The sequence below is a fragment of the Camellia sinensis genome, chromosome 14, assembly GCF_055761805.1.
Source record: "Camellia sinensis isolate YWXY chromosome 14, ASM5576180v1, whole genome shotgun sequence".
In the NCBI taxonomy this organism is placed as follows: Eukaryota; Viridiplantae; Streptophyta; class Magnoliopsida; order Ericales; family Theaceae; genus Camellia; species Camellia sinensis.
Window position 1 is genome coordinate 1,689,607 of NC_138974.1, and position 22,952 is coordinate 1,712,558.

General features: G+C 38.9%; 1 protein-coding gene and 1 long non-coding RNA gene across 6 annotated transcripts; both read left to right on the forward strand.

Annotated features, from left to right (window-relative positions):
• On the forward strand, positions 1–1,356 carry LOC145807879 (uncharacterized). Its single transcript, XM_082906849.1, has 2 exons — positions 1–193; positions 341–1,356. The coding sequence occupies exons 1-2, from the start codon at positions 1–3 to the stop codon at positions 1,354–1,356; spliced, it is 1,209 nt and encodes a 402-aa protein (XP_082762975.1).
• Positions 1,357–5,717: 4,361 nt separating this feature from the next.
• On the forward strand, positions 5,718–14,066 carry LOC114313385 (uncharacterized). Of its 5 annotated transcripts, none has more exons than XR_003647173.2 (5): positions 5,718–5,782; positions 10,955–11,225; positions 11,626–11,945; positions 12,028–12,875; positions 12,959–14,066. It is a non-coding gene; the product is annotated as an uncharacterized LOC114313385 (long non-coding RNA). The 5 variants fall into 5 exon arrangements; XR_003647172.2 differs by having other exon boundaries at positions 5,724–5,782; positions 12,028–13,393; positions 13,502–14,066; XR_003647174.2 differs by having other exon boundaries at positions 5,724–5,782; positions 12,028–13,393; positions 13,516–14,066.
• The last annotated feature ends 8,886 nt before the right edge of the window (positions 14,067–22,952 follow it).

Here is a 22,952-nt window from a genome sequence, read left to right on the forward strand (position 1 = left end):
ATGGGATATGTTGATGGGTGTGTTCAGGCTCCCAGTATCACCGATACATGTTATGATCAGTGGGAGATTACCAATTCTCTTATCATGGGTTGGTTGATACACTCTATGGTTCCAGAGATCAGTGAAGGATACTTGTCTATGGACACAGCACAGGATATTTGGGAGGCTGTAGCCACTACGTATTCCCGCAAAGGTAATTTGTCACAGACTTTTGAGTTACGACGCTCTATTGACCGGTCTGTTCAGGGTGAGATGACTATTCTCCAGTATTTTACTTTCCTTAGCAATGGGTGGAAACGACTTGATCATCTTTAGGACTACAAGCCTGTCTGTCCCACAGATTCTGCTGGTTACCGGAAATTTGTTGAACAAGTGTGGGTCTTCAAGTTTTTGGAAGGTTTGAATGTGGAGTTTGATCCTGTTCAGAGTCATGTGCTTGGTATGGATGCTCTTCTTTCTCTCCAAAAAGCGTTTGCTTATGTGCAGAATGAGGAGAGTCGTCGTTTTGCTATGCTTCCGGCTGTCTCTTCTGATCAATCTGCCCTAGTTTCTGCCCCCTCTCGAGATGGGGATCGTGGTTCTCGCCCTCCTTCTGAGAAGGATACTCTCTTCTGTGATTTTTGTCATCGCCCTCGCCACACCCGTGAGACTTGTTGGAAGTTGCATAGGCAACCATCTGGAGGTCGTGGAGACCGTTCTAGTTCTCGAGGGGGTCGCTCCGGACAGGCTCGAGGCCGTGGGCCCAATGCCCGAGCCCATCATTCTGATACAGTTGAGCCACAGTTCACAGCTCTAGTTGATTCATCTGCTGATATCTTGGGGTTTTCTACTTCTGAGTTGGAGGTTGCTCTTCGCCACTTGCTAGACCGTCAGGCCTCTAGTTCATCTTTAGGTAATATTGCCCAGTCAGGTAACTTAGCTTCTTCTACAAGTGCTTTCCTCTCTCATCAAACGTTACCTTGGATTATCGATTCTGGTGCTTCCAACCACATGTTTGGTTCTTCTGATTTGTTCTCCGCGTATACCTCTTCTTCAGGGCAGGATAAAGTTCGAATTGCTGATGGTATCATTTCTTCTGTGTCTGGGAAATGTTTAATTCATGCCACTGCTTCTCTCCCTTTATCTTCTGTCCTACATGTTCCCAATTTTAGTGTTAATCTTTTGTCTTTGAGTCGTATTACTCGGGACTTAAATTGTAGTGTGACCTTTTTCCCTGACCATTGTCTGTTTCAGGACCTTATCACGAGGAAGATGATTGGCAGTGGTAGACACGAGAATGGTCTCTATATCTTGGATCAAGTAGACAAGCTGGCTCACTCATCCATTCAGTTTCCATCTACCAAGGAAGACATCTAGTTGTGGCACCGCCGTCTTGGGCATCTATCTTTTTTGTTACTTAAGCATCTTTTTCCCTCTGTTTTTTTGAAAAATAATATTTCTGAGTTTCATTGTGAGTCGTGTCAACTTGGCAAACAACACAGAACTTCTTTTGCTCATTCTATTAATAAAAGTTTAGTTCATTTTTCTTTGATTCATTCTAATGTATGGGGTCCCTCTCGTTTTGTGTCTTTAAAGGGTCAACGATAGTTTGTCACCTTTATTAATGATTGCTCTAGGACCACCTGGGTGTATCTTATGAAGGACAAATGTGAGGTGTTTTCTGTGTTTCAAAATTTTCATAAAATGCTTTGCACTCGCTTTGGGGCAGTTGTCAAAATTCTGCGTTCTGATAATGGGGGGAAATACATTGATTCTGGACTTGCTAGCTATTTTGCCACTCATGGTATTATTCATCAAACTTCTTGTACCAATACCCCTCAACAGAATGGTGTTGCCGAGCGTAAAAACCGGCATCTTCTTGATATTGCACGTTGTTTATCCTTTGAAATGTGCGTTCCTTGATCCTATTGGAGGGAAGCGGTTCTCACTGCTGCGTTCCTCATCAATCAGCTTCCTACCCAGGTTCTTCATAAACAAACTCCTCTTCAGGTTTTGTTCGGCTTCCAAGCTTTTGCTGCCTTCTCCATTCCTCCCAAAACCTTTGGGTGTGTGTGCTTTGTTCATAATCATTCTCCTACCCGTAGTAAGTTGGATCCTCGGTCTCTTCGGTGTGTCTTCTTGGGTTACTCTGCCACTCAAAAGGGCTACAAGTGTTATCATCCCCCTTCTCGCAAATGGTTTGACTCTATGGATGTGTCTTTCTTTGAATCTCAGTCTTATTTTCTCTCCTCCCCGGTGTCCCCGTCATCTCTTCAGGGGGAGCCTTGTTGTGAAGAGATTCCTGTATCACTACCATCACCATCAGTTATTGCGACTCCTGAGACTATTATTACTGATGATCCAACTATTAAGAATGCTGACTTTCCATCTGCAGTGAAAGACAGCAAAGTGTATGTTAGGGACAAGGGTAGACAGAAAGTTACTTGGGTACAAGAGACTAATTCAGATTCTCCACTGCTATCTTCTTCTTCTGATGAGTGTCCAGAATCCTCTCCTTCTGGTGAACCTCCAGGTAACTCAATTCTTTCTGATCTAGATGTTCCCATTGCTAAAAGAAATGGGGTTAGGTCGTGTACTCAACATCCTATTTCTCATTTTGTCTCCTACACTAATCTGTCTTCTTCCTATAAAGCTTTTTTGTCTAAAGTTTCTTCTGTGAGTCTTCCTTCCAATTTTGAGGATGCTCTTTCTACTCCTGAGTGGAAGCATGCCATGATGGAGGAGATGAGAGCTCTTGCTAAAAATGGCACTTGGGAATTGGTTGCGTTACCTAAGGGCAAACGACCTGTTGGATGTAAGTGGGTGTACACTGTAAAGCACAAAGTCGATGGTTCAATTGAACGTTACAAGGCTAGATTGGTGGCCAAGGGTTTTACTCAGACTTATGAAGTAGACTATCAGGAGACATTTGCATCGGTTGCTAAGATGAATTCTGTCAGAGTCCTTCTCTCCCTTGCCTCTAATCTTGACTGGCCTCTCCATCAATTTGATGTAAAAAATGCTTTCTTCCATGGAGATCTGGCAGAAGAAGTGTACACGGACATTCCCCTCGGTTTTGAGGATGTTAAAACCACAAGAAAGGTGTGTCGGTTACGTAAGTCACTTTATGGCCTTAAGCAGTCTCCTAGGGCTTGGTTTGAGAGGTTTACTCAGGCCATGCTGAGATATGGTTTCAAACAAAGTCAAGCTGATCATACTTTGTTTGTGAAACACTCCTCACATGGTAAAACGACAGCCCTCATTGTCTATGTGGATGATATTGTACTCACAGGGGATGATGTTGAGGAGGTTCCTCGGTTAAAGGAGTATTTGGCTAATGAGTTTGAAATCAAAGACTTAGGCAAACTGAAGTACTTTCTAGGCATTGAGGTTGCTCGGTCCAAAGATGGTATCTTCATATGTCAACGAAAGTATGTGCTTGATTTGCTAAAAGAAACTGGAATGCTTGGAAGTAAAGCATGTGATACACCATTAGAACCCGGACTAAAGCTTAGTGAGGATGAAGGAGACGAGCCTGTAGACAGGGGGAGATACCAGAGACTAGTGTGTAAGCTTATTTACTTATCCCATTCGCGGCCTGATATTGCTATTGCAGTGAGTATGGTTAGCCAGTTTATGCATGCTCCGCGTGCAACTCACTTAGAGGCAGTTATGCGGATTCTGAGATACTTGAAATCTTCTTCGGGTAAGGGTCTTAATTTCTTAAAGCATAGTCATCTCAGTGTGGAGGCACATACAGATGTTGATTGGGCTGGCTCAGTAACTGATAGAAAATCCACCTCTGGCTATTGTACCTTCGTTGGTGGAAATCTAGTTACTTGGAGAAGCAAGAAACAAAATGTTGTTGTGCGGTCTAGTGCAGAGGCCAAATTCAGAGGTATGGCTCAAGGTGTGTGTGAGCTTTTATAGATTCGATTATTATTGCGGGATTTAGGGATTCATCAGACAGATTCTATGAGGCTATACTGTGACAATAAGGCTACCATTAATATAGCCCACAATCCGGTTCAGCATGATCGGACCAAGCATGTGGAGATTGATCGGCATTTTATCAAGGAAAAGCTTACTAGTGGCGCTATATGTATGCCTTTCGTGCGGTCTAGGGATCAATTGGCTGATGTTCTTACCAAAGGATTAGGCATTAAACTGTTCCGTGCCATTCTCGACAAGTTGGGCATGAGAGATATTTTCGCACCATCTTGAGGGGGAGTGTTAGAATGTGTTAGGATATTTCCCATTTTTATTCATTCAGTCTCTTTATTTGCTGTAATGGGCCTTTATTTAGGCCTTAACATATGTTTATGATTTAATATAAAAGGGTATGATTAACCACTCATACCCTAATCTTTTCTCTTCTAAAATTAACAAAATGTACTTAAAAACATTTTCAAAACTTGCTGAAAACAGGGGTCTCGCTCGAGCGGACATGCAGAATGTGCTTGGTCGCTCGAGCGTAGACTCCTTCGCTCGAGCGATCTGCAAAAATGTGAAAAGTACTGGTTGTTGAAAATCTCCGCTCGATGCTCGCTCGAGCGTGAGACACAGTTCTTCGCTCGAGCGCAAGTCTCGTCGCTCAAGCATGCTTCTGCACATGCAAAATTCTGAGAGCTTGCAATTTACGCTCGAGCCAGCATTCCGCCGCTCGAGCGAAAGTCTGAAAACAAAGGTGGTCGCTCGAGCGTGGAATCCCTCGCTCGAGCGAGGAAGCCAAATTCTGGCTTTTCCAGATTTGCTCCCAAAGCTCAAACCATGGATTTAATGTGCCAAAACTCATCCTTTTGGGCCAATTCTCTGGAAAATACTTAGAAACTCATAACACAACATATTTGAAGATCATTTCATAAAATCAAAGCCCAAAAGCGTGTCAATTGTACCAAATTTCAACTAAAACTTTATGAACATTACAAGAACATGACACGCATGAGTTCTCTAGAACTCCATTACCTCAAAGCATGATCAAATGCAAGATTCAACTCAAAAACATGGTGAATTTCTAGAGTACAACCATAATATGACCATGCATGTGGAAATTTTCATAAAAACAATCTCGAAATTCAAAGATATGGACATGCATGCATGGATTGGCTTAGCTTCCCTAGATTCTAGCTCAATTGTCCCATGAATTCACCTATTTCATTTATATACAAGTCCTAGATGGCTCCATTTCAAGATTAAAAGATTGAGCTCTTACCTAGGCTACTCAATCAAGCTTCACTTAAGCCGAATTCTTGAGCAATGAACAATTCTTCAAAGTTTGTTCAATTTCCTCTAAGTTTTCAAGCAATACACTTGTTGTATTCAATTCTCTCATACTCTCCTCTCTCTCTCTCGTTTGTATACAAGGAGATGGTAAAATGATGGTGTCAATTAAGCATGAAGACAAATAGTCTTGTAAGACCCACTAACGGCAACCATGTAATTTAACTTGACTTAAATTAATTAGCATTATAAATTTTAATTTAATCATCCTAAATCGAATTTCAATTAAACTTACCATAATATTCTATAATTTCTAACTAGCATATAACACAAGTCAATTTCTGAATCGGTTGCTGATAAGGTTTTCAATTCCCAATTTGAAATCAAAACATGAACAGATTTTTTCTACTTTGAACAGATAGAAATGCAATCCAAACAACACACTCATGTAATCAGTTTAGGATTTCATTTTAATCAATTACTTATCATGCTAAATCACGATTTAACGCTAATCATAAGTGAGGGTTGTCACATCTATGTTACCGGCGTGGATGATTGAACTCATTCTTCTCATTCGCCAAAGGTATGTGAAACTCTTCTTTCTCTCTCTATATTGACAGACATATATATGTATTTATATGTATCTCTTATCATCTATATCATAATTTTTTTGAATAAACAAAGAATAACACATTCTCAACATAGTTTTGGTGGTTTTGATCTTCTAATTAATTGGGTTTGTAATTTTTGGTGCTAATTTTGAATGTTGAAGTTCAAATTTTGGTCCTCTGTTTTGTCAAATTTTTGTTCTTTGATTTGATCTTCTAATTTTGAATTTTGAAGTTCAAATTTTGGTCCTTTATTTTGATCTTCTATGTTTTCATTTTTGGGTTTTGTTTATTTTGCTACATAGTCTGCATATGGATGCACAATTTTACGTTTGTGTTTGTGTTTGTGTTTGTAAATTTGTATTTTCTTTTTGGCATCTCATATTGGATATGATGTTTGGTTTGGATAGAATTATTGATGGCTTAGGATACTTCTATTTTAGAGGTGCTTGGATTGAGTGATTTGATGAGAAATAGTAAGAAATTAAGTGAAAGTGAACTCCTTTCTAGAAGTTTCTTGAATTATGAAGTTATGCATGATGGAACTCAAGACTGTTAAATTATGTAGCATACTGATGGAAATATAATACTATATACACAGCAGAAAATAATATGGATTCAGACAAACCTTGTTGGTAAACAGATTGCACAATGAATCCAGCTTAGAAGGTGAATCACGTACTCTTGAATAATCTTCACAGCAATGGAGTAAAACTACTAGAGTTTTACCCACACCAATCACAGTACAAAGGCAGAATAATTTATGGGAAGAGAGAACGTATGTTTCTTTTTGTTATTTCAAAAACAGAATTCAAGATCTGTTTATATGGGGAAGTTAGGAGACCCATAAGATAGATATATTATCCCAGATAATATCTATCCCATATCTATAATATCTTATCAATAATTATCATATATTATATTAACAATTATCCATATCAAGATTATCCCATATCTTGATATATATATATATATATATATAATTTGTTACTGATATTTGGATCTCTCCTAATTGGGTCATGCCACCATGGGCGACCCAATTGAGTCTGGGTTTTAAACCCAACCCAATTTCCAACATCTTCCACTCGAACATGCGTTGGCATGACACCGCGCCTTTTATATCTCAATCTACCCAATAAACGCGATCATACTTAGCCAATGGACTGTGCGACCGTTGAGGATACCTGCATGTGGGAGCTCTACACTAGGAACTCGTCACGAGCCAGTATAGAGGCATCAACCTAAAGATAGTATCTCATATGCCCTAGATCCATCTAGTTACACCGAGTCAAGCATCTCTGATCCCTCAATGAGCAAGCTTTACTCCTCCAATCATGCTATGTATTCACACCCAATCTGCGTCCCATATAGAGCGATGTGAGTTGTCGACAGTGAATATAGAGCAGATGTGTAATTCTAGACAATCTTCCTTTCGCCCTCATGTCACTTAGTTCGAAGTTAATTGCTTTCCTGGAGATGTTCCTCAAAGTCAAATCATACATGACCATGGGCAACATACCAAAGTAGCTAACATTGACTTCTTACTTTATGACATAGTCTGAAAGTTGCTAAGGGTATAGTACAAATGTCAAAATTTAAAGCATATTTTTGACGTATTTAGACTTACACGATGAGGAAAAATTGGGATCCTTTCTCTCACCTCACTAATTGGTCGCCAAGCACATGTAGTATGAATACATGCTACAGTGGAGTTATTCTTCTAAAGAGTGATGTCATCCTCAAAACACCGTACAGATCTTAGTTCAGTCACTAACTAGCGCACATGTCGCTTTTCAAGCGCCTAACTCGAGTTCTTTATTCAGCCGTTATCCGGGCGCTAAAATGAGATATCGCATCCGGCCATCATCTATAGGCACGACATGGAAAGTACATATTCCTATCCATGGTCGGTCAAGTAACATGACCTCATCTTGGTAAACCAAGGCGACTTTAGCTGTGGATGATCTAAGTTGGAAGCAACTCCCACTATGATCTAACAACCATATATCTCATTTTTGCTCGCTCCATCGAGCGCCAAAAGCGATTGCTCGTGTGAGTGAGCCAATCTTGCCTATTAACATCAATCAACAAATCTGTATGTGCTCTTTCACAAGTCATATCCAAACATAGAAAAATGAATAGAACAAGCATAAATACTGATTGCATAAATAATATCCTAAACATTGGAAAGTACATAAGTAATCATCCAAGTTAAAAAAAACACATAAGCATCACTGCCATCTATGTAAACCCAAAGACCTAACATGAGTACAATGAGCATCTCTCGAAATGGGTTTGGTCAATGGGTCCGCAACCATGCGACTAGTAGAAATGTGTTTTAAGACAACTTGCTTCTGCGCCACTATTTCTCTGATGAAGTTAAACATTATGTCTATATGTGTAACAATTCTCTATTTCTCTTTATACATTAAAATTTCTATAATATGTTTGGTTCTTCTATGATACTTAGGATCTTTGGCATAGGCGAGTGTAGCCATGCTGTCACAATGAATAGTGACAGGGTCTGTGGCTTCTGAGGCTACTCCCAAATGCTGTAAGAACCTTCGTAACCAAACAGCCTCCTGTACGGTAGCTGAGCATGCCACAAACTCTGCCTCCATGGTAGATAGGGAAATACATGATTGCTTCTTACTGCTCCAGGTAATGGCTCCACCACCGAGCATGAAAGCATATCCAGATGTGGACTTCCGCTCATCTATATCACCACCCCAATCAGCATCACTGTAGCCAACTAGGCGTAAATCCGTACTCTGGTAACAAAGCATATAATCTGCAGTCCCTTTGAGGTAACGCAATATCCTCTTGACTGCATTCCAATGAGCAGGTCCTGGATCGGACTGGTAACAACTTACCAATCCCATTGCATAACATATATCTGGCCGAGTACACATCATAGCATACATCAAGCTTCCAACTGCATTAGCATAGGGTACTTGGGCCATCCTTTCTTTTTCTTCTGGAGTCTTTGGTCTCATATTAAGGCTTAGGCTCTCACCTTTAGCTAAAGGAGTGTCAACAGGTTTGCAGCTTTGCATTCGAAATCGCTCTAAGATATTCTTAATGTAAGTCTCTTGAGACAAACCGAGAAGTCTCTTAGAGCGATCTCTCAGGATCTTAACCCCGAGTACATAGCTAGCTTCACCCATGTCCTTCATCTCGAAGGTTGAGGACAACCACCCTTTAGTGGCGCCAATCATCTCCTTATCATTTCCGGCCAATAGTATATCATCAGCATATAATGACAAAATCAAAAAACTATCCTTGGATTGTTTAACATACACACAGTGGTCTTCATCGATCATGGTAAACCCATCGGTGATAATTGCTCGATGAAATCTCAGATACCACTGTCTAGATGATTGCTTTAAACCATAAATAGATCTTTGAAGCTTGCAAACTCTACGCTCCATTCTAGCTCCAAATATCAGTAACAGATTATATATATATATATATATCAAGATATGGGACAATCTTGATATGGGATAATTGTTAATATAATATATGATAATTATTGATTAGATATTATAGATATAGGATAGATATTATCTGGGATAATATATCTATCTTTTGGGTCTCCTAACTCTCCCATATAAACAGATCTTGAATTCTGTTTTTGAAATAACAAAAAGAAACATACGTTCTCTCTTCCCATAAACTATTCTGCCTTTGTACTATGATTGGTGTGGGTAAAACTCTAGTAGTTTTACTCCATTGCTGTGGAGATTATTCAAGAGTATGTGATTCACCTTCTAAGCTGGATTCATTGTGCAATCTGTTTACCAATAAGGTTTGTCTGAATCCATATTATTTTCCGCTGTGTATATAGTATTATATTTCCATCACATACCAAGAGCAAAATTAATGGGAAGGGGGAAAGCAAACTAATTTCTTTGTGATTTAGCAACTTAAATTAGTTCTTGCCTCTTGCTTGAATAAAGTATTTCTACTCTTTCTGAGAACTATCGTTTGTGAACAGGCTTTTGTAGTAACTTTTTGGCTAAAATATAATGTAAAAAAACTAATATGTTTGGGATGACTTTTTGATTTTTTACGAAAAGATGTGCAAAAAGTAGAGAGAAAATGAAATTTTAACTTTTTGGTATAGGTTGTTGGTTTTTTGGTTTTTTTTAGTGATTTTTTGGCTTTTTGGCTAAAATCACCACTTGCCAAACGAGGCATTATGTTAGGTTGCTTATGTGGAGTCCTGTCTTTTGAACCTGCATCACTTGTTTCTGAGAGTTGTGAAATATAAAATGTACAATTGTCTACTCGCATTTGTTTTGAAGTTGGGTTGGATGCATTCGTACTTAGAACTCAAATTGCAGAATAAGGTTACTACAGGACAGAATCCAGAATTAGAATACTTACTTACCAGTCTAAAGTTTCTTGTATATTTTTTGAAACAAGATCAATAAACAAGAAGCCAAAAAACCATTGGGAAAAACCCTCGTGAAGAGAAAGAGGATCCAGTGTACTTGAGCTTGTAACTTCAGTGGAGTACTTGTCATTCTGATTTGCTATCATCTGCTTTCTCTATTAAATTGTGAAGGAATAAACATGAATGAAACACCCCTTAGCTTATTTGAATAACCTCTTCCTTATTCCTTGGAACAGTGTAACTTTTATGCTGATGCAATTTTCTTTGATAAAAAAAGTTTTAAATGGTGCCAAGTTTCCCCTTCACTTATCATTTTAATAATTTTTTTCTAAGACATCATGTATTAATAAAGGGTAAATTACAAACACACTCTTTGAGGTTTACTTAAATTACAAATTATCCCCTATGGTTTTACAAATTACATTATGCACCCTAAGGTTTCTAATGTCATAATAAGTAAGTCCTTATATTAATAAATCATCAAGTTAATTAATAGTTTTTAATAATGTTAAATTTTATTTCAATTAATAATTCAGATAATTTTATTATTGTATAGGTGAACAGTTTGAAATTTCACCTTTTCAATTAATTCTATTAAATAAAAAATTCTCACAGGGAGGTATTTGTAATTTTTCAAATTATAGGGGGCAATTCGTATTCTAAGCAAACTTCAGGGGGTGTATTTGTAATTTACCCATTAATGAATCATGTATTTTGCTCTTCTATAATTAGAATTTCCCCCCAACAGAAGACGTGCTAGGCAAACAGAACTTGAAGCATTGGAAGTGAATGTCTTTGTGGAGGAGGATGACCATATCGATGTGAATAATGATTATGTTGACGACGATGTCGGTGTGGAGAATGACGATGTCGATAATGATATTGGTGTAGAGGCTGACCTCATGGATGACGATATTGGTGTAGATGATGACAACACATAACCAGTTTCGGGTGCTCCAGAAGATCCTTCGTTGCTAATTAGCTTTCGTAACCATGTTGCTGCTGTTTGGAAGAAAAAGGTATATTTGAATTTTTTGCTAATTACCTTACATTTAAAAAAATATTGAATGTGCAAATGTATAAAAAGCGGAAATTTTCTAATTATAGAAAAGCAAAATACATGTATTAATAATTTTAATAAATTCTAATAATTTTTTTAATTTTAATAAATTAAATACATGTATTTAATATTTTTTTTTAAATGTATTTAATTACATTTAAAAACATTTAATAAATGTATTTTGCTCTTCTATAATTAGAAATTTTCTTCTTTTTAAACATTTGCACATTCAATATATATATATTTTTAAATTGAATGTTATCTATGAAATTATGGTTTTTTTGCTGATATTGTTTACATCAGTCATTTATATATTCGAGTTTTTGTTAATATTGGATTTAATGTTTTTTTTAACATAGAAATGGTTAGTGGTGTCTCACATAAGAGACCAACGGCATCCAACAGAAGATGTGCTAGGCAAACAGAACCTAAAGTATTGGAAGTGAATGTCCCTGTGGAGAAGGATGACCATGTCGATGTGAATAATGATTATGTTGATGACGATGTTGGTATGGAGGATGACGACGTCGATAATGATATTGATGTAGAGGCTGACCTCATGGAGGACGATATTGGTGTGGATGATGACAACACATAACCAGTTTCGGGTGCTCTAGAGGATCCTTCATTGCTAATTAGCTTCCGTAACCATGTTGCTGCCGCTGTTTTGAAGAAAAAGGTATTTTTTGAATTTCTCAACAACAAACTAATCATATGTACTGTATGCTTCAAATTATTTATATATTTTATGTAAAATGCAGGAATGGGAACCTCTTAAATGTTTGAATCGTTCTCGAAAGCTTGCCGAGTGGCCATGGATGTCACCAATAGTCAAAAATGCTTGGTAGAGACATTTAGTTGATCAGTTTGGTCTTAGTGTCCTTATTGATCACACATATCGGTATGGCAATAGAGTGGCAATATTTGCCTTTGTCGAAAGGTGGCATCCAAAGACAAATACATTTCACATGCCAGATGGTGAGATGACTATCACGTTGGATGATGTGCGGACCATACTTGGCATTCCAGTCACTGGTAGGGCTTTGTCATGTCCTAAGTCAACAAGATACGAGGCTGCTGAACTAGTGAGTGCTACTTTGGGAGTGTCAGTGAATGATGCATTTGCATAATTAGTTCAATCTCGTGGGCAATCCGTGAAGCTAGAGTGGTTAAGAATCATATTTCATGAAGTTAAAGATACAAATGATGCAAATTTCATATAATACGCAGCCAAGCTTACTTGCTATATTTATTAGGTTGTACCCTCTTCGCTGACAAGAGTGGGACTCGAGTACCCGTTGCTTACCTGCACATGTTGACTAACATTGATGCTGTTAGCTCATATGTATGGGGTGCTGCAGCTTTGGCATTTCTGTATAGGCAATTAGGACTTGCTAGTAGGGCTGGTGTTAAGCAGATTGCTAGTTACTTGAAGCTATTAGAAGCATGGATTTATGAGCTTGTTCGTTTAGGAAGGCCTCATCCAAATTTGTCCTATTTTGATGCACAACCTTGTGTTTGTCGTTGGAGTTCGTAGAGAGATGGGGGTTTTACAGAAGACCACTTGCAGACATTATGAGAGTAGCTTGACATATTACGTGATAATGAGGTTAGGCATTTTATAATAGTGTCATATTGTTAAAAAAAAAAAAAAAGATTTTATAACTAACATTATGCATTGCATATTTGTAGATCAAGTGAGATCCATACTGTTTATGTAGTACACACCATCCGCTTTATGAGGTTGCATATTATATTGGATGTTTGAAATGCTTTAATATTATCGAACCCTATCACCCCAATACGGTTTTGCGATAGTTTGGTAGGGTCTAAACCATCCCACCAGCACCATTATCTCCTGTTCGAGCTACACGAGGCAGTAAACTAGGACAGTACAAAATCATGTATCAATACCATGACACGATATGGGTGCAATGGGAGAATCATGTGTTGTCCATTAATGCTCGTAGTGTGCCTGTACAGTAAAGCCCATCTGAATCTGTACGGGGTTACCGTTAGTAGTATGCTCGTGTTTCGCACCGGGTTGTTCAAAATCCTACGCATCACTCTCAGTTTGATGCACGTGTTCAACGTCCCGAGAATGATGTTAATATGGATCCTGAGTGGGTAAGCGAATTATGAATTAACTTATTTCACTTTTAAGTGGTTCACATAAATCAAACACTAGGTACGGTTTTTATGAATTTCTTTTCAACGTAATGATGCTGCTTTCAGTGTTGGTGCTGCAGTCCATAGGCTCGGTCGTGATGAGTGTGTCTTGCACCCTGATATGCTGTATGAAACCATTGGTAGGATGCTGCAAGTTCTTGATGGACAGAGTTTGGGATCTACATCGACACGTACAGAGCATCAAGTCTACTGTTGTAAACGTCGTAGGATGGACCGTGCATGAGGAGTGAGATCTAGTTTTTTTTTTTTTATGTCATAGATATGTGTTGACCGTACATGAGAGTTGGGATCTAGTTTTTGTTTGATGGCATAGTTTTTGTGAATGCCTAGCCCGTATAGAGTTTGGGATATACTTTTGTGTTGACCATACATGAGAGTTGGGATCTAGTTTTTTTTTTTTTTTTTTATGGCATAGTTTTTGTGAATGCCTAGCCCGTATAGAGTTTGGGATATACTTTTGCCTAATGGCATAGTTTTTGTGGATGTCTTGAATCTTTGGTAAACTAGATGTTTGGTTAGACAAGTAATAAAGTGTCATACTTTTGTATGAATTTTAAACAATTTCACATTTATTTTGTATTCAATATTGATGTGATGATTTTAATGAAAATTTATTTTGGTGAACATATAGATTTGTTATTGTTTGTAATGCACTGTAATGATATTAAAGTGTTTTGGAGTGATATGGTACCACTTTCTGAAAGTAAAATTGTTTTTTTCAGTGCTATGGGCCAGTTCAGTGGCACACTGCTAAACAATTTCCATTATTCTGGTATTCTGTTGCCGGAAAAAATGGATCCCTCCAGCATTTTGTTGCTACACATTTACAAAGCCACTCTCTCCTAAACAATGTTTTTTAATTTGTGCTGGGCCTATTCAGTAATATAATGCTAAACAATTTGAATTACTCTAGTGCCATGTTACTAGATAAAAAAAAATTCCCATCGTTATGTTGCCATTCAATTGGATAATACTTAGAAAATATGAGGAAGAAGAACTCCGAAAAATATGAGGAGGAAGGAATATATTTCTGTTATATTCAAAACTTCTTATCTTACAAGACTAAATGACACTCCTTATATAGGAGATATTACAAACATCATTATAACCCATTATATGCCACTTACATATTATATATTACCACTATCTACCACTATCATATTATATACATGCCACCAACACCACTATCATATTCTATACATGCCACCAACACCACTATCATATTCTATACATGCCACTATCTTATTATATACATTAACACAAATTTCCAGCACTCCCCCTCAAGCTGGTTTGAAGATATCTTCCATAGCCAGCTTGCTAGTCAGCTTATCAAATTGCTTCTTGTGTAGTCCCTTCGTTAGCACATCAGCTAATTGTTCACCTGTTGGAAGGTAGGTCATACAGATTATGCCAGCATTGATTTTCTCCTTGATGAAATGTTTATCCACTTCTATATGTTTTGTGCGATCATGTAGAACTGGATTATGAGCTATAGATATAGCTGCTTTGTTGTCACAATAGACTTTCATAGGTGTCGGGTGAGAAAGCTTTAATTCTTCAAGAATTCTTTTAATCCACATTACTTCACCGATTCCATGGGCAACAGCTCTGAACTCTGCTTCTGCACTACTTCTAGCTACCACATTCTGTTTTTTACTCCGCCATGTAACTAGGTTCCCACCTACAAAGGAGCAGTATCCGGATGTTGATCTCCTGTCTGTAACACTTCCTGCCCAGTCTGCATCTGTGTATACTTCAACTTGAAGATGTCCATGTTTCTTGAACAGTAAGCCTCTCCCTGGAGTTCCTTTCAAATATCTTAAGATCTTATAAACGGCCTCAAAGTGCTCTGCCCCTGGTGAGTGCATGAACTGACTTACCATGCTGACTGCAAAGGCAATATCAGGCCGCGTATGAGACAAGTAAATCAATTTCCCTACAAGTCGCTGATATTGTTCCCTCTCTTTGACTTCTTCAGCCTTAGCAGCTTGTAACTTCAAGTTAGGCTCGATCGGAGTCTCCACCGTCTTACAACCAAGCATACCTGTTTCTCCAAGGAGATCAACAACATATTTTCTCTGATTAATGAATATACATTCCTTGGATCTTGCAAATTCCATTCCGAGGAAATACTTGAGGGCTCCCAGATCCTTAATGTGAAATTCTTTTGCGAGTTTCTCTTTGAGGGCTGCTAACTCTGCTTCATCATTACCAGTTAAAATGATGTCATCAACATAAACAATCAAAATTGCAATTTTACTGTTTTTTGAATGTTTATAAAATATTGTGTGATCTGCTTGACTCTGCGAGAAGCCACAACTGATAACTGCCTTCCCAAAGCGTTCAAACCACGCTCTAGGTGATTGTTTGAGTCCGTATAATGACTTATTCAATCTGCATACTCTATCGCTTCCAAGTCTCTGCTCAAATCCCGGCGGTAGGCTCATGAACACCTCCTCTTCAAGATCACCATTGAGAAATGCATTTTTAATGTCAAGTTGATGTAGAGGCCAATCTGAATTTACTGCAAGAGATAACAGTACTCTGATGGAATTTATTTTAGCAACAGGAGCAAACGTCTCCTGATAGTCGATCCCATAAGTTTGAGTGAAGCCTTTAGCCACCAGTCTCGCCTTGTATCTCTCAACGCTTCCATCTGCGTTACATTTTATTGTAAACACCCATTTACACCCAACTGTTTTCTTGTCTTTGGGTAGATCAACTATCTCCCAAGTACCACTTCTCCTTAAAGCATTCATCTCCTCCATGACTGCTAATTTTCAATTCGGATCATCCAATGCTTCCTGTATATTCCTTGGGACAAACAAGTGTGAAATCCTAGATGTGAAAGCTCTATGGTTTTTAGACAGTCTTTGATAGGAGAGGTAATTTGCAATAGGATGTTTAATGCAATTTCGGACACCTTTCCTAATTGCTATAGGAACATCAAGGTCGGAAATAGAAGGAATAAGATTACCTAAAATTTCGATGCCAGAACTCGGGTGGACATTCGGGTCATTAGGATGGACATTCGGGTCATTATTCCTCAGATGAAATCGCTTCCTAGTATAAACCTGAAGCTCAGGATTTAGATCATTTTGTAGTACTTCTTCCCCTAAACAAGAATCTTCTTGACTAGGCACCATAGAACTTGGTTCTCCTAAGTGATCATTATCAGACAGATGTGGTTTTTGTGTAGGATAAATGACATTGGGGAGCGGGATAGAAATATCCCAAAAACGGTCTTCTACTCCACTTGTCTCCCCCTGAAGAGAAGTGTTAGGGAAATAGGATTTGTTTCCACAAATGACACATCCATACTCACATGAAATTTCTTGGTTTGAGGATCGAAACACTTATACCCCTTTTTGTTTGAGGAATAACCCAAAAAAACACATTTTATAGCACGGGGGTCAAGTTTTGAACGAAATTGACTGGGAACATGAACATAGGCAGTACATCCAAAAACTTTGGCGGGTAAATCAGAAAACAACCTCGTGTCAGGAAAAAAAGTTTTGAAACAATCAAAAGGTGTTTTTGTATGTTAACACCTTTGTAGGCATCCTGTTTATCAAATAAGAGGCTGTTAAAATTGCTTCACCCCATAAATATTTAGGAACATGCATGTAAAACATTATAGCACGTGCTACTTCAAGTAGATGTTTATTTTTTCGTTCTGCAATGCCATTTTGTTGAGGGGTATCCCGACATGTAGATTGATGAAAAATCCCCTTTTTTTCCAAAAACTCACCCAACTGCTCATTGAAATATTCTGTTTCATTATCAGAATGTAAAATACCAATTTTGGTTTGAAATTGGTTTTCAATCATATTGTAAAAATTTGTGAATAAATTTTTCACGTCAGATTTTTTATTCATCAAATAAATCCAACATAAGCGGGTATGGTCATCAATAAATGTAACAAACCATCTTTTACCAGAAAGAGTAGTGATTTTAGAAGGGCCCCAAACATCACTATGAATCAAATAAAAAGGTTTGGAAGCCTGGTAAGGTTTTGGCAAATAAGTAGAGCGATGAAATTTTGCAAAAATGCAACTTTCACAATAAAAAGAAGAACAATCAATCCCTTTAAATAATTCTGGAAATAAATGTTTCAGATAAAGAAAACTAGGATGTCCTAGCCTATAGTGCCATAGCATTATTTTTTCTCGAACAGAGATTGAACTAGTACTATTAAAGCTCTGAGCTTTTTTATTACTAACAGGTACTTCATCAAAGTAGTAAAGACCTTCAAGCATCCTAGCACACCCAATCATCATCCCCGAGTTCTGGTCCTGAAATTCACAATGGGATTCAAAAAATGTAACACGACAATTAGAATCCTTAGATAGTTTACTGACAGACAAAAGGTTACAGGTTAAGTTGGGGACGTGAAGAACAGCATTGAGATTAATTTTCTCAGTTAGTTTAATAAATCCTTTTCCTGCAATAGGTGAAAAACTACCATCGGCTATTCTGATTTTGTCATGACCAGAACAAGGGAAATAGGTACTAAATAAATGGGAAAAACTAGTCATGTGATCGGAGGCACCGGAATCTATGATCCACGGAGAGAAGTTTAGGCAAGAGAAGGCTTTAGGATTTCTACTTGTTTGTGCCAACAAAACACTAGGAGTACCGGATGAGGAGTTGGATTTTATCAGCTTTAAGAGTTGATCAATCTGCTCTTTGTTGAAGGGACCTGAATCGGCTTCATTAGCGGTAGGAAAGCCACGATTCTTCTCTCCTTGTTTGCTGCTTTTCCAGTTGACAGGTTTGCCATGGATCTTCCAACACGTTTCGCGTGTATGGCGAGGCTTGTTGCAAAAATCACACCAGACCCGTGGCTTATCATCAAACCTGCGCTGGTAATTTGCAGCCTTGTTGGCCGCAGCATCGCTAATTAAAGCAGAAATTTCAATTGATTCACCAGTACCTTTTTTCTTAAGCATGACGCTCCTTCGGCTCTCTTCCCTTCTGACTTCGGCAAATACTTCGCCAATGGGTGGGAGAGGAGGTCTGCCAATAATTCTTCCTCGCACTTCATCGAACTCAATGTTGAGGCCGGCAAGAAACTTGTAAATACGGCTGTCTTCCACAGTTTTCTTGTGGTGGTTGCAGTTGTCAACCGATTTCCATTCATATGTGTTGAAGATGTCAAGATCCTGCCACAACCTTTTCAACGAATTGAAATATTTGGTGACGGAATCATCTCCTTGACGAATCTCTCCCAATTTCAAAGTTAATTCGAAAACTTGAGATTGATTTCCTAGGTCAGAATACATCTGACTAACATTATCCCACAATTCTTGTGCAGTAGTATAGCACATGTAATTAGAGCTTATATCCTCCTCCATGGAATTGACCAACCATGTCATAACCATGGAGTTTTCAGCGTCCCAACTGTCGAACAGCGGATCATTAACAGCAGGAGCCTTCTTGTCACCAGTGATGTAACCGATCTTTCCTTGCCCACGGATATACATCCGGACAGATTGTGACCAGCGGAGAAAATTATCACCATTTAGGCGGATGGTGGTGATTTGGACAGAGTGAGAGTTGGACGTTTTCACCGGAATGGCAGCGGCAGGGGTTGAAGTGGTTTCGGACGTGACTTCCGACATGGCTATGACGGTTTTAGGGCTGCTGTGTTTTTTGTGGCTCTGATACCAACTTAGAAAATATGAGGAAGAAGAACTCCGAAAAATATGAGGAGGAAGGAATATATTGCTGTTATATTCAAAATTTCTTATCTTACAAGACCAAATGACACTCCTTATATAGGAGATATTACAAACATCATTATAACCCATTATATGCCACTTACATATTATATATTACCACTATCTACCACTATCATATTATATACATGCCACCAACACCACTATCATATTCTATACATGCCACCAACACCACTATCATATTCTATACATGCCACTATCTTATTATATACATTAACACAAATTTTCAGCAATAATTTAAGTTTGCTTTATAGCAAAACTAGTGGAGCCCACATTGAAGTGCATGTTCGGTCACACAATGCGAAACAATTTACATAACTTCGGTGTTGTAACACCGGAATAAATTGGTTTGTCCAGCGTTTTGTTGCTATACATTTACAGAGCCACTTCCTTCCAAATAATGTGGTAATAATTTCTGCTGGGCCTGTTCGATAATAAATGGCTAATGAATTTCAATTATTCCAGTGTTGTGTTACCAGACAAATTATTTTTCCCAACATTATGTTGTCGTACAATTGGATAATTTCAATTTGCTCCACAACAAAGTCAGTGGAGCCCACTGTGAAGTGTTTGTTCGGTCACACGGTATTAGACAATATACATTTTTCTGGTGTTATGTTGCTGGAAAAAATAGGTTTGTCTAGCGTTTTCCGCAGATAATCTGCCAACAAATTGTTGGCATATTATAATCACCGAAAGTCACTTAGTATTTTATTAGCCGAAAGGCACTAGGGTCTGTAATCATTGTTATGCCCTCAGGGATCATCTTGTAATTGTCTTGTTTGTAAACCCTAATCTTCATTTATAAATAAGGGGTGATATCTCATCATACCCTAAGCTGATTATTCGAGCTTCATGGTATCAGAGCTGAACCTATAGGGTTTCGGCTCACCCTCGTTGGTAGACCTTTTCACCAACAACACTCTAGGGTTCGAAGCTTACCTGGGTGGATCTTCCTCAGCCGTCTTCCTCAGTCGATCTTCCTCAGTCGATCTCCTCAGCCATCTTCCTCAGTCGATCTCCTCATCCCCTCAGCTCGTCTTCCTCAGCCGTCTTCCTCGTCGACCTCCTCTGTCGATCGTCACTCGGCCGACAGCACCGCAGCTCGGCGACCTCCTCCAGCCATTTCGTCGCTCGTCTTCTTCGTCGTCCTCAGCCTCTGATCTCACTGTGGTATATAAATATATATATATACCTATATATCCTGATATATATATATATATATATATAAATAGAGACGGATATATATATAGTTATATATAAAGACATGTATAAATAAATCAACTTAGAATAAAAAAAAATAAAAATAAAAATAAAAAATAAATAAATAAATAAATAAATAAATAAAATAAAATGAAATAAAAAAATATATATATATATATATATATATATTCAAAAAAAAAAATCATTTCTTAATTTTTGTTATGTCTTTATAGTGGTCATTGTGCCTGTTATCTCACTACCACCTTCCGGGTTTGTGATTTCTACTAGTTTGTTGTGGGTTTGGTAGTATTGTATCCATGACAGATTCCACTAGTGTGTCCTCTTCGTCTCAAACACCAAAGAGTGAGAGTCTCATTCTACCTACTACCATGACTGAGAATCCCAACCCTAGTCTGAAAATCACCACCTCTCTATTTAATGGTCAGAACTACCTAGCATGGTCTCAAAGTTTGACTTTGTTTTTGAAAAACAGAGGAAAAATGGGGTATGTTGATGGCAGGATACAGGCACCTAGTACCACTGACTCAGGTTATGACCAATGGGAGATTACCAACTCTTTGATTATGAGTTGGCTTATCCATTCGATGGTTCCAGAACTTGGTGAGGGCTACTTGTCTATGGAGACTGCCCAGGACATTTGGGAGGCTGTGGCTGTTACCTATTCCCGCAAAGGAAATTTTTCACAGGCCTTTGAGTTGCGTCGCTCTATTGAGAGCACACTTCAGGGGGAGCAGACTGTTCTTCAGTACTTCACTTTCCTCACCAACGGCTGGAAACGCCTTGACCACCTGGAAGACTATAAGCCCGTTTGCCCTACTGATTCTGTCGGGTACAAGAAGTTCATTGCTCGGGAACGGGTCTTTAAATTTTTGGTCGGCCTAAATATGGAGTATGATCCAGTTAGGGGTCGAGTTCTGAGTATGGACACCCTTCCTTCACTACATGAGGCATTTGCCTATGTACAAAATGAGGAGAGTCGTCGGTCAGCTATGATGTCCCCTGTCTCTACTGACCGTTCCGCATTACTGTCTACTCCTCGAGATGGCCTCAGCCTGCCTCCTCCGTCTGCTGCTAAGGAGTCTGTATTCTGTGATTATTGCAAGAAGCCGCGGCATACTCGTGAGACATGTTGGAAGCTTCATGGGACTCCATCTGGGGGTCGAGGTGATCGGTCAGGTTCTCGAGGAGGTCGGTCAGGCCACTCTCGAGGACGTGGTTCCTATTCCCGGGCTCATCAGACTAGTGCCGTTGATACCCTTGATTCTAATTCTACTTCTGTTACCCAAGCTTCTGATACTGAGCTGGAGGATGCTTTGCGCCAATTGTTGGACCGCCGATCTTCTACTACTCTCAGTACCGCTTCCTCGTCCTTTGCCCGCTCAGGTAACTTAGCATCTGTTCCTTGTGCTTTCCTGTGTCATACATCTTTGCCTTGGATTATTGATTCTGGTGCCTCAGATCATATGTCTGGCTCCACTGATCTTTTCTCTGCCTATAAGCCCTCTTCAGGTCAGGACAAAGTTAGGATTGCCGATGGAACTGTTTCTTCCATTTCTGGAAAAGGTTTAGTCCAAGTCACTCCTACCATGCATCTATCTTCTGTTCTCCATGTTCCCAAGTTTTCTGTTAATCTGTTATCCTTAAGTCGTCTTACCCAGGATTTGAATTGTTGTGTGACGTTTTTTCCTGATCATTGTCTTTTTCAGGACCTTGTCACGGGGAGGACGATTGGCAGTGGTAGTGCAGAAAATGGTCTCTACTTCCTAGATCAACCGGACAAACTTGCTTATTCTTCCACCACGTCTTCTACTACCCCCGCTGATGTATGGTTGTGGCATCGGCGTCTTGGGCATCCCTCATTTCATTTACTTAAGCATTTATTTCCTTCTAGTTTCGCAAATCATCATGTGTCTGACTTTCTTTGTGAGTCTTGTCAACTTGGAAAACAACATAGAGCTTCTTTTGCTCCCAGTTTGAATAAAAGCTTAGTTCCTTTTTCATTAATACATTCTGATGTTTGGGGTCCCTCTCGTGTTCTGTCTGTGAAAGGTCATCGCTGGTTTGTTACATTTATTGATGATTTTTCTCGTGCTACTTGGGTGTATCTCATGAAAGATAAGAGTGAAGTTTTTTCTGTGTTTCGCACTTTTCATAAGATGATTTGTACTCAGTTTGGGGTCACTATCAAAATATTTCGTTCTGATAATGGCGGGGAATACATAGATTCTGGGTTAGGACAATATTTCTCTACTCATGGCATTATCCATCAGACCTCTTGCACCAATACCCCTCAACAAAATGGGGTGGCCGAACGCAAGAATCGGCATCTTCTTGACATGGCTCGGTGCATGTGTTTTTTTATGAACGTGCCTCAACCCTATTGGGGCGACGCTGTTCTCACCGCTGCCCATCTTATTAATCGTCTCCCTACCCAGGTCTTGGACAAACAGGCTCCGCTTCACGTCCTCCTCGGTTCTCAGTCCTTGTTTTCTATTCCTCCCAAAATATTTGGTTGTGTCTGTTTTGTCCAT